This window comes from Macaca fascicularis, chromosome 11, assembly GCF_037993035.2.
Source record: "Macaca fascicularis isolate 582-1 chromosome 11, T2T-MFA8v1.1".
NCBI lineage: Eukaryota > Metazoa > Chordata > Mammalia > Primates > Cercopithecidae > Macaca > Macaca fascicularis.
This window is the reverse complement of record NC_088385.1, coordinates 115859896-115872163: the sequence shown is the minus strand read 5'-3', so window position 1 is coordinate 115872163 and position 12268 is coordinate 115859896. Positions and strand designations below refer to the sequence as shown.

Genomic DNA, 12268 nt, shown 5'->3' with positions numbered 1-12268 from the left:
CTCTCTCTTTTCTTCTTCCTCCTCCTCCTCCTCCTCTTCTTCTTCTTCTTCTTCTTCTTCTTCTTCTTCTTCTTCTTCTTCTTCTTCTTCTTCCTCTTCTTCTTCCTCTTCCTCTTCTTCTTCCTCTTCCTCTTCTTCTTCTCTCTCTCTCTCTTTTTTTTTTTTTTGACAGAGTCTCACTGTCACCCAGTTTGGAGTGCAGTGGCACAATCATGGCTCACTGTAGCTTTGACTGCCTAGGCTCAAGTGATCCTCCTACCTCAGTCTCCCAAGTAGCTGAGACTACAGATGCACACTACCACACCTGACTAATTAAAAAAAAAATTCTAGCGATGATGTCTTGCTATATTGCCAGGGCTGGTCTCAAACTCCTGGGTTCAAGCAATCCTCCTGCCTTGGCCTCCCAAAGTGCTGGGATTACAAGCCTGAGTAACCACACCTTGTCTCTACCTTCTGTTTCTAGAGTTTGACTACTTTTGAGACCTCATTTAAGGAGAATCATGCAATTTTTTTTGTTGTTACTGGCTTAGCTCACTAAGCATAATGTTTTCAAGCCTCATCCATATTGCAGCTTCTATTGGAATGTCATTAATTTGTATGTCTGAATGATATTCCATTGCATGGATAGATCACATTTTGTTTACCCATTCATCTCTTGATGGACACATGGGTTGCTTCTACTGTTTGGCTATTGTGAATAATGCTACTATGAACATTTGTTGTTCATGTTTTTGTTCGAGTCCCTGTTTTTAACTTTTTTCGTATATACCTAGGAGTGGAATTGCCAGATCATAGAGTAATTCTATGTTTAACTTTTAAAGGAACTGTCAGTGGCAAATTTTAAAAGGGCTATATCTCATGCAGCTGAATTGGAAGTGAAGATGATGTGATCCGGAAAAAACTGAGTTAAGTGAGTAAGAAAGTGGACCCAGCATGACAAAGACAACGCCATTGAGGACACATGTGTACAGTTTGAATGAAACTGTTCCAAAAATGTGACGGACAAAAGTAGCATTTGTAAATGGGTTGTTGTTTTATGTAATGTGCCGTTTTAAATGCATGTCGTCAATTAATAAATTAAAATTTTAAATAGACGTTGAACATTTTATCTAGTTCTACAAAATATACTATATTAAGATGGCTCAAAAGTATGTTGTGTTTTTTTACTTTTTTAAATTAAACTTTTTATTTTGGAATAATTTTGGATTTACAGGAGAGTTGTAAAGACAGAACAGAGGGTTCTGGTATACCCTTTGCTCAGTGTCCCCTGATTTTAATAATACTGTATATATTTAAGATGTACAACTTGATGATTTGATATATGCGTACATTGTAAAAGAATCACAATCGGCCGGGCACAGTGGCTCATGCCTGTAATCCCAGCACTTACGGAGGCCGAGGCGGGTGGATCACGAGGTCAGGAGTTCAAGACCAGCCTGACCAAGTTGGTGAAACCCTGTCTCTACTAAAAATACAAAAATTAGCAGGGCATGGTGGCGGGTGCCTGTAATCCCAGCTAGTCGGGAAACTGAGGCAGAGCATTGCTTGAACCTGGTAGGTGGAGGTTGCAGTGAGCCGAGAAAGCGCCACTGCACTCCAGCCTGGTGACAGAGTGAGACTCTGTCTCAAAAAACAAACAAACAAACAACCTACCTTTTTGTGTGTGTGTCTGGTGAAAACATTTAGAATCTACCCTTTTAAGAAATTTCAAGTATCGTTACCTACAGTTACCATGCTGTACATTAGATCTCCAGAATTTATTTGTCTTGTATAAATGAAAGAAACTTTGTACACCTTGATCAAACATCTCCCTATATTCCCTTTCTTTCAAAAATTTGTTTTTAGATCTTGTATTAAGATCTTGCTTATAGTAAGGGTTTGACATATATTTGTTTCATACAATCATTTGCCATGCACATGAATATCCATCATCTTGTTTAATCCACACAACAGAGCTGCAGGTTGGTATCTGTCTCTGTTTGACAGATGATGCAACTGAGACTCAAAGAGGGAAGATAACCTGTCCACTGTCACACAGGTAGTAAATCACAGAGCTGAGTGTTTCTGACTCCAAAGCTGATGCCCAGTACACAATGACTGACAGCTGGGCAGGGTGACAGGATTTTTGTAGGTGTGGGAAAGGTATAAAGTAGGTTCCCTGCCTTAATCTTACAGTGTAACTTGCAGGAAGAAGGTGAACATGTGTTCAGCGGCTGAAAATGTAGTTTAACATGTATTTCAACAATGATTACTGGAAATAAACTATTTGCTTGGTTAAGAATGTAGAGTGTTGTACAGATGGGAGAAGAGGGACTATGGGAGGACTGGAGAACTTGGGGAACTTTCTCAGAGGCCTTAGCAGATAGGGTATAATTAATATCAATCAAAGCTTGCCCCTCTCACCCTACCTTCTAGGAACCGGCCCTACCCACAGCCCTGCCTCCTCAGCAGTTATGTTCTCTGTTATGGACTGCCATATACCCTGGCTGACAGAGCAGGAGCACCGTCATCTTGGACAAACACTGCCACTTTGTTCCAGCTCCCTTTCTAACCTCATGCATTTCAAGGAAATCACTTCTCTTCTAACAATAAGCAGCCAGAAAGAGCAGACAGTGAAACACAGATAAGGTAGCTCGGGCACAGAGGGAGGGGGGAAAGTCTCTTGGGTGACCACCAAACTTCACACTCATACAATGGGCCCCAGTAAAACAGTGGGCCGTAATAAGTACATTCCTTTCCCTTTAGGTGCACTAAGATAGGGAAGCTAAATGCAGTCTCAGGGGGTATGCCTGCAGCGGCAGGGAGATGTATGGGAACAGACACAAAACTCTCCCTCCCAGATAAGCAAGACAAAGGGACAGAGCAACATTCTGAGCCTGTTATAAGCTCTCTTACCCTGAACCCTTAAAAACTCTTAGTCTGTCAGAGAGCGTGGCCTCTGACCTAACTAGGCCGGAAGCCCCTTTCAGGTTTATTCTCCAAAATAAACTTGTCTTTGACAGTTGAACCACTTTTCATGTTTCTTTCCTCTTCCTTTAATTCTTACACTGGCCACAGGTGACTGGTCCAGAGCTAGACATCTGGACCAAGCTGCAGCTAATATCTTTCCGTGAGAACTCTCCACGACCCATATAAGCCGGCTTAAAAAGATGTACTGTGGCAATCAGAAGCTTCTCTTAGAAGGTAGGAAACCTGACATGATTCATAGCTGAGCTGAGCAGGAGTTGTAAGGATGCCGTGTAATTGGATAAGGACCACAACAAGTCAACATTTTAATTATACATTAATATTTTCAAATCTCAAGGACATTTGATACGGTTTGGATGTTCGTCCCCTCCAGATCTCATGTTAAAATGTAATCTCCAGTGTTGGAGGTGGAGCCTAGTGGGAGGTGTTTGGATCATGGGGGTGGATCCTTCCTGAATGGCTTAGCACCATTGCTGTGGTGATGGGTAAGTTCACGAGACATCTGATTGTTTGAAAGTGTGTGGTAGCTGGGTGTGGTGGCTCATGCCTGTGATCCCAGCACTTCGGGAGGCTGAGGGGGGTGGATCACCTGAGGTCAGGAGTTTGAGACCAGCCTGGTTAACATGGTGAAACCCTGTCTCTAATAAAATTACAAAAATTAGCCAGGTGTGGTGGCACATGCCTGTAATCCCAGCTACTCAGGAGGCTGAGGCAGGAGAATTGCCTGAACCTGGTAGGCGGAGGTTGCAGTGAGCTGAGATCGCACCATTGCACTCCAGTCTGGGCAACAAGAGGGAAACTACATCTCAAAAAAAAAAAAAAAAAAAAAGTGTGTGGCACCTCCCCTCTCTTTCTCTTGCTCCCCTTCACCTTCCATCAAGCTTCACCTTCCACTCTTAAGCTTCCTGAGGCCCTCACCAGAAACAGATGCCAGCACCATGCTTCCTGTACAGCCTGCAGACTGTAAGCCAATTAAATCTCTTTTCTTTATAAATTACCCAGTGTCAGGTATTCCTTTACAGCAATGCAAAAACGGCCTAATAGAATATTCCTGCAACTCAACAGCAAAAATCCCTGAACAATTCAATTAAAAACTGAGTGAGGGACTTGTATAGACATTTCCTCAAGGAAGATATGCCAGTGGCCAATAAGCACATGAAAAGATGCTCAACATTGTTAGTTATTAGGGAAATGCAAATCAGACCACTTCACACCCACTAGGATGGCTATTATCAACAAGTGTTGAGAAGAATGTGGAGAAATTGGAATCCTTGTGCATTGCTGGTGGGAATGTAAAATGGTACAGCTGCTGTAGAAAACAGCTTGGCAGTTCCTCAAAAACTTAAACATAGTTACCATATGACTCAGCAACTCTTCTCCTATTTATATACTCAAAAGAATTGAAAACAGGGACTCAAAGGGATACACTGTAGACCAATGTTTATAGCAGCATTCTTCACAATAGCCAAAAAGGTGGAAACAGCCCACGTGTCCATCAACAGATGAATGGATTAACAAAATGTGCCATATACCTACAAAGAAATATTATTCACTCATATAAAATCATGAGGTTCTGATAGTTGCTACAACACGGATGAACCTTGAAAACATTATGTTAAGTGAAATAAGCCACATAAAAAGGACAAATATTGTATGATTCCACTCTTATCAGGTAACTAGAGTAGGCAAATTCATAGAAATAGGAAGTAGAATAAGCCTGGCTCTGTGGCTCACACCTGTAATCCCAGCAGCTTGGGAGGCTGAGGCAGGAGGACTGCTTGAAGCCAGGAGTTCGAGACCAGCCTGGGTTACATAGCAAGACTCTGTCTCTATAAATAAATAAATAAATAAATAAATAAAACTTAGCTGGGCATGGTGGCATGCACTTGTAGTTCCAGCTACTCAGATGGCCGAGGCAGGAGGATTGCCCAGAAGGTTGAGGCTGCAGTGAGCCGTGATTACACCACTGCACGTCAGCCTGGACAGAAGAGTGAGACCCTGTCTCTAAAAAATAAAAATAAAAAAGAAAGTAGAATAGAGGTTACCAGAGGCTGGGAGGAGGGAGGAATAGGGAGTTATTACTCAATGGGTAGAGTTTCTCTTTGGGATAATCAAAAAAGATCTGGAAGTCAATAGCATGACGGTTATATAACATTATTAATATACTCGAAGCTACTAAATTGTACACTTCAAACTTTATGATGCATAGTTAAGGACTGAATGTTTGTGTCCACTCCAAATGTATATGTTGAAGTCCTAACCACATAATGTGTGTTTGGAAATGGGGCCTTTGGGAAGTAATCAGGGCTACAGAAGGTCGTGCAGGTGCGGGCTGACATGATGAGATAGTGCCCTTATAAGAAACTATGCCAGAGAACTTCCTTTCTCTTTCTGCTTATGTGCCGAGTAAAGAGCATGTGAGCACACAGAGAGAAGCTGGCTATCTGCAAGCCGAGAAGAGAGCCCTCACCAGAACCTAACTATACTGGTACTTTGATCTTGAACTTGTCAGCCTCTAGAACTGTTAGACAGATTTCTGGGCTGGGTGCAGTGGCTCACGCCTGTAATCTCAACACTTTGGGAGGCCAAGGTGGGTGGATGGCTTGAGCGCAGGAGTTTGAGACCAGCCTGGACAACATAGTGAGACTCCTTCCCCAGAAAAAATACAAAAATTAGGTGGGCATAGTGGTGCACACCTGTGGTCCCAGCTACTCAGGAGGCTGAAGTGGAAGGATCACTTGAGCTTGGGTGGTTGAGACTGCAGTGAGCCATGATCATGTCACTACATTCCAGCCTGAGTGACAGAGAGAGACCCTGTCTCCAAAAAAAAAAAAAAAAAAAATTATGTTGTGTAAGCCACCAAGACTATGATATTTTGTTATGGCAACTGAGCTGGCTAAGACATATGTACTTACCACAATAAAAATTACTTTTAGGCCAGGTCCAGTGGCTCACAACTGTATCCCAGCACTTTGGGAGGCCAACGCGGGTGGATCACTTGAGCCCAGGAGTTCAAGACCAGCCTGGGCAACATGGTGAAGCCCTGTCTCTACCAAAAACACAAAAATTAGCCAGGCGTGGTGGCATGTGCCTGCAGTCCTAGCTACTCAGGAGACTGAGGTGGGAGAATGGTTTGAGCCTGGGAAGTGGAGGTAGCAGTTAGCTGAGATTGCACCATTGCACACCAGCCTGGGCAACAGAGCCAGATCCTGTTTCAAAAAATTTATTTTAATTAAAAAAATTATTTAAAAGAATCATGGTAATAAGATGCACATGGTTTTAAAAATAAAATAGTACCAAAAGTTTACAATTAAAAAAAAACCTTCAGGCAAGGGTCAGTGGCTCACACCTGTAATGCCAGCACCTTCGGCCAAGGTGGGAGGATCACTTGAGCCCAAGAGTTTGAGATCAGCCTGGGCAATGAAGCAAAACTCCGTCTCTACAAAAATACAAAAATTAGGCAGGTGTGATGGTGCACACTTGTAGACCTAGCTACTTGGGAGGCTGAGGTGGGAGAATCGCTTGAGCTCGGCTGAGTCAGGAGGATTACTGTCCAGGCTGCCGTGAGCTATGATCTCACCACTGCACTCCAGCCTGGGCGACAGAGCAAGACCCCGTCAAAAAAAAAAAAAAAAAAAGTCACTGTTCCACTTCCACCCACCCTCAGTCTTTTAGCTGCTTCTTTTAGTACCTGCAGGCAAATTTCTATATGAGATCTCATTTGGCTAGTTTTTGTTTTCTCAATTTTGGACATATTCTGTTGATTTCCATAAACTTGATGAGGATTTAGTTTTCCCAATACCATCTTTTTTTCTTATCCTTCATAGGCCAGCTAACATTTTAAGGTAGTAGAAAAGATATTGATTTGGGGGCGGGGGTTGAAGAGAGCAGCATAATGATAAGCACTGTATTAGTCAGAGCTCTCCAGATAGACAAAACCAATGAGATAAAAGATATCTTCATGTAATATAATATATTACATAGATATAAAGATAAGATATCTGTCATATAATACATGGGAGGGCATTTATCAGCAGAATTGGCTGACATAATTAGGGAGGCTGAGAATTTCCACAATAGACCATTTGCAAGCTGGAGACCCTGGGATGCTGGTAGTATGACTCAGGCCAAATTTAAGGGCCCAAAAACCCAAGGGGGCCACATGTGTAAGTCCTGGTTTCTAAAGACTAGAGAGCCTGCAGTTGTGATGCCCAAGGGCAGGAGAAGAAACCACTCTTGGAGCGAGAGATCAACTCACCTTTCCTCTGTTTCTGTTCTGTCTGGGCCTCTAGCTGATTTGACGGTGCTCATTCACACATCGAGGGCAGATTTTACTGCACCATTTGGGGGGCTGAGGTGGGAGGATGGCTTGAGCCTGAAAGGTGGAGGTGGCAATGAGCTGAGATCGCACCACCGCACTCCAGCCTGGATGATAGAGCCAGACCTTGTCTCAAAAAAAAAAAAAAAAAAAATTAATTAAAATAAATTTAACCATTGCAACAGCTAACACTTATTATGTGCCATCCAAGTGTGTAGTCCTTCACCTGCATTTTATCTTTGATTCTGACCACCGCCCTATGAAGTAGTTACGGTTATTGATCCCGTATTTCTGATGAGGAAATGCAAGCACAGAAAGTTAGACAATCTGCTCAAGGTTACCCACCCAGGGAGAGGTGGAGCTGGGAAGAGTCCCAAGGACTGAGCCTGTTCTAACCACTCTCCAGTTCCAGGCTGCAAACTCCCTTTTTCCCTCAAGGGAACTTGACTGGGTCTCTGTTGAACATCAAAAAATACTGATTGGCCAGGTGCGGTGGTGATCACGCCTGTAATCTCAGCACTTTGGGAGGCCGAGGTGGGTGGATCACGAGGTCAGGAGTTCAAGACTAGCCAGGCCAAGAGAGTGAAACCCCACCTTTACTAAAAATACAAAAAAATTAGCCGAGCGTGACGGTGGGCACCTGTAATCCCAGCTACTTGGGAGGCCGAGGCAGAGAATTGCTTGAATCCAGGAGGCGGAAGTAGCAGTGAACCGAGATTGCGGCTCCAGCCCGGGTGACAGAGTGAGACTCTGTCTAAAAAACATACAAACAAACAAACAAACAAAATTCCTGATTAAGGCACATGAGTAGAAGCTGAAATAGGATGATAAAAGGGGGCTATTTATTTATTTATTTAATTTTGAGACAGGGTCTTGCTCTGTCACCCAGGCTGGAGTGCAAGTGGTGCGATCTCAGCTCATTGCAACCTCTGCTTCCTGGCTTCAAGCAATTTTCCTGCCTCAGCCTCTAGAGTAGCTGGGACCACAGGTCTGTGCCACCACACCTGACTGTTTTTTATTTTTAGTGGAGACGAGGTTTTGCCATGTTGGCCAGGCTGGTCTGGAACTCCTGACCTCAAGTGATCCGTCCTCCTCGGCCTCCCAGAGTGTTGCGATTACTGGCGTGAGCCAGGGCGCCCGACCCCTAAGGGGGCTATTTAGAATGAGCGTAATGAATATTCATAGAGCCCTAGAGAGCCCCACCTGACACTAGGATTGAAGGAAAAGGAGGGGTAGTTAAAGCAAAAACCTTCAGAGACATCTGAATCCATCATTGAAAAGGTACCAGATTGTTCAGCTCTCTCTCCCAGCTGTGCAACAATGGGGATACTGACAAGTGTTTGGATTGGATGTCTTTAGATAAGTGTCCACCCTCCTAGCCAATCAGCTGTGGCCAGGAATCATGTGATACCAAATGTAGTGCACAGCAAGGATGGGGGAGAGATTCCTTTAGAAATAAGTGTGGGTAGGACAAATTGTGATTGACTCCAGTATGAGATGAGAAGGAGCCATGAATAAGTTCAAACTACCATTGTGACAGACACATAGTTGTTTCTCCATTAATATTTACTAGATAAATAATACATTGGAACTTGAGTACCACTGTATAATTGGTTTTTCCAACATTCGATTTGTTTAAAGTTATCCAATATTTCAATAATTCCAATTTCTCCTACTATACCCGCAATGGATGGTTTCTTTTGAGACACTCAGAGAAAGCCTAGCACTTAAGGGTGCAGGTTGTGGAGACAGACTGCCTGGATTTTAAGTCTAGATCAACTCTTTCCTGTCTGTGTGACCTCGTGCAAGCAAGTCTACCCTTCTCTGAGCCTTGTTTCCTCATCTTACAAAATAAGGATAAAAATCACACCTGCTCATAGGATTGCAAAGATCAAGGGGACCATGGTGAAGTACATATCCGGGTGCCCGGCACACATTCAATTCAATTTTGGATTTTCAAGTCCTTTTATGGATTTGATGTGAGATTGTTTTCAGTTCTCAGATTGGTTTCCTTGTACCCTCTTCCAACTTCCCCCACCCTTTGTTAAAAATTAAAGAAAAAAAGAAAAAAAAAAGTTTCCTTCTTCCTTTAGTTCCTTGTAAGTGTCCATTCAATCGTCATGCTCATAGCTCTTGCCAGCTGCCATCATGGATCATCTTAATAGTTTTCTGTTGTATAATTTTTCTGCTTTTCTTTTCATTTGTTCACACTTGATCAGGGGTTTTCACTTCATGGTGCTGGGGAGCTTTTAAAAAATACCCTGAGGCCGGGCACAATGACTCACATCTATAATCCTAGCATTTTGGGAGGCCAAGATGGAAGGATTGCTTGAGTCCAAGAGTTCTAGACCCCTGGGCAAAAAAGCAAGACCCCATCTCTACAATAAATAAATTAGCTGGGTATGCTGGCGTAAGCCTGTGATCCTAGCTACTAGGAAGGTTCAGGTGCGAGGATTGCTTTAGCCCAGGTGGTCGGTGCCGTAATGAACCATGATCATGCCACTACAACTCCAGCCTGGACAACAGAGCAAGAACTTGTCTCAAAAGTAAATAAATAAACAAATATTGAAAAAATAAAAAAATACCCAGGCTTGGCCTCCACCTCCAGAGAGTTGAGTTCAATTGGTTTGAAATGGAGCCAGGCAATTCTTACATGCAGCCTGAATTGAGAACCATTTATTCAACAAATATTTACAGAGTACCTTCTGCGTGCCAGCCCTGTTCTAGTACTTGGGACACATCAGTGAAACCTCATGGAGCTTAAGTTCTAAAGGGGTCAGGAATTCTAGTTAGAGGTGAGCTAGGGGAACCGTTAAGCTGGCTAGGATCTTGAAGGCAGAGACTTTATTTTATTCATGTTTTTATTCTTCAGGGTCAGGGCTGTAGAATTCACCCAACAACGCTTGTTGAAAGAATGAGTGATCTTTGGTCTTCTCATAACTGACTTACATTTTTCTTTTCTTGATTCATTTCACTAGACCCTTAGCTCCACGATGACAATGACAGGTCGAATTTGTTCTGTCATACCCCCAGTACCTATTACAGTGCCTGGCACATAGGTGCTTAGTAAACAGTACTTAAATGCATGTCTGTATTTGTTATAGCAGCCTGGGTTTCAAAAGTATTATACTGATAACATTAATGAATCCATGCAAATAAACATTTAGACAGGCATGATCAACCAAAGGGTGCTCATTGGTACCCGGACAACCATTTCACAGACTGGTGTGCCCTATAGGCATGCCAGTAATGCACCATCAGCCAGAAAGCCTGTGAACTCCTACGAGCAGAAGGGCTCTCCCTGCCCCCTCTCCCCGCGCAGCTCGCTCTGCCCTCCGCCTCCTCTTCTCCGCCCACTCTCGCCGCGGTCTCCTGGCGGCGGCGGCTTTGTCTCGTGGGCTGGTCCCCAGCGGCTCCCTCCCGGAACAGCTGCTGCTCGAGGGAGGAAGCGGCGCGGGTGCTGTCCAGCATCCCGGTGCTGAAAACCAGGGGGCTCGTCATCCACCACTACCATGTAAGGGCCATGAGAAGGGCTCGTCCTGGCGCAGCGCGGACATGGAGGAGGACTTATTCCAGCTAAGGCAGCTGCCGTGAGTATCATGGGGGCGAGCAAGAGGCAGACAGGCTTTCTTTTAAAAAACGAAAACCTGCAAGGGGGCTGGGGGGTGCATCTCTGCATGGTTTCTTGAATTTAAAGGGAACTGTTTCGGAGGAAGGAATTAGGGCCTGGAGGAGACAAGCCATTTTCCTTCCCCAGCAGCCCAGCCTCTGTATCTCTGACTCAGTTCTATTTATCAGATCTGTCAGGACCTTATGGGGAACCACGGGGGTTATGATTTCCCTTTTAATTGCTCTCAATCCTAAAGGGATTTTGAGATGTGAGCTTTAAGAAAGCATTAGCTGCTGTTTTGAAATGTGGACAGAATTGGTGAGTCTATGCAATGACATCGGTCCTTTCCAGCCCTAATCCTATGCTGTGAAATCCATAATTTTTCTGCAAGGTCTTTTGGAAGGGAATGATACTGATGTTGCAAACTGGTTGATAAAAAACTGGGATGCCTTCCTAGAGGAGAGGGTTGGGCAAAGTCCTGTTGTTTATGAAGTGTGTGAATGAGAGGGCTGTGCACGGTCGGTGAAACCTCTTGCCTTCTTCTGAATGAAAGGTTTTTGTAGCAGCTAGCTAGAGTGAGACTCACCGTTGGAACATCAGGAATATACTCCTTTGAGGATGGGGATTTTTAAGAAAAACCAAATTTGCTCTGAGAATGTGGGGGAAATACCAAGCAACTGAAAGGACACGGGCCTTGTAGAGGGGCTTACAGATTTTTCCTACCTCAAGCAGATAGTGATTTGTTAAGTAAATTCCAAGAGTATGAGAGGGGCATTAAAAAGAACATTGCTGGGGTGGGAGTTGTTTTAATTTTTAGAAGCACTAGCCGTTTGAATGGTAAGAGTAGATTCCCTTTGGGATTGTCAGAAAGGGTAAATTATAGTTAGCATGTGTGTATTTTCTTGACTTTAAAAATGGTGGATTATTTTTTTCTATAAGTTACTGAGGAATTCTCCCAAGTGACTTTTAGTGTGACTGATATAGTTCTCTGAGGCTCTGAGTACTGAAGGGGATTGTAATGTTTACTTTTCAATCAGTGTAAAATTAATTTTCACTAAAATTTTTAATTAATTAAAAATTTGCTTTAAAGCTTTTACTAATTGATCCACAAACAGCATATTTGATTATGTAATACAGCATTATTTCACAAATGCTAGAGCATGTTTAGTTATAATATTCAGAGGTAGATATAACAGTACATAAAAATGTAAAGGTCTGATTACAAATTTCCCAAGGAAAACATACAACTTCTATTATGAATAAATATCATGTTCAAAAATAAAACCATTACCCCCAAATAAAAAATAATTTAATATCATAAATGTGAACTTTGGTTTTCCTGGGATAAATTTTTCAATCATGTCAGACCATGT

The 12268-nt window shown here is 43.1% G+C and overlaps 1 protein-coding gene across 4 annotated transcripts in view; it reads left to right on the top strand.

The window, feature by feature from the left end:
- Window positions 1–10640: 10640 nt before the first annotated feature.
- The window catches only part of SVOP (SV2 related protein), a 101070-nt gene continuing 99442 nt past the window's right edge, over window positions 10641–12268 (top strand). For all 4 annotated transcript variants that reach the window (XM_065524765.2, XM_045365879.3, XM_005572172.5 and 1 more), the window contains exon 1: window positions 10641–10875. Coding sequence is in view for 2 of the 4 variants with exons in the window: in XM_045365879.3 (XP_045221814.2) it covers window positions 10841–10875 (35 nt within the window). In the remaining 2 variants the exon portion in view is untranslated. The remainder of the gene's footprint in view (window positions 10876–12268) is intronic.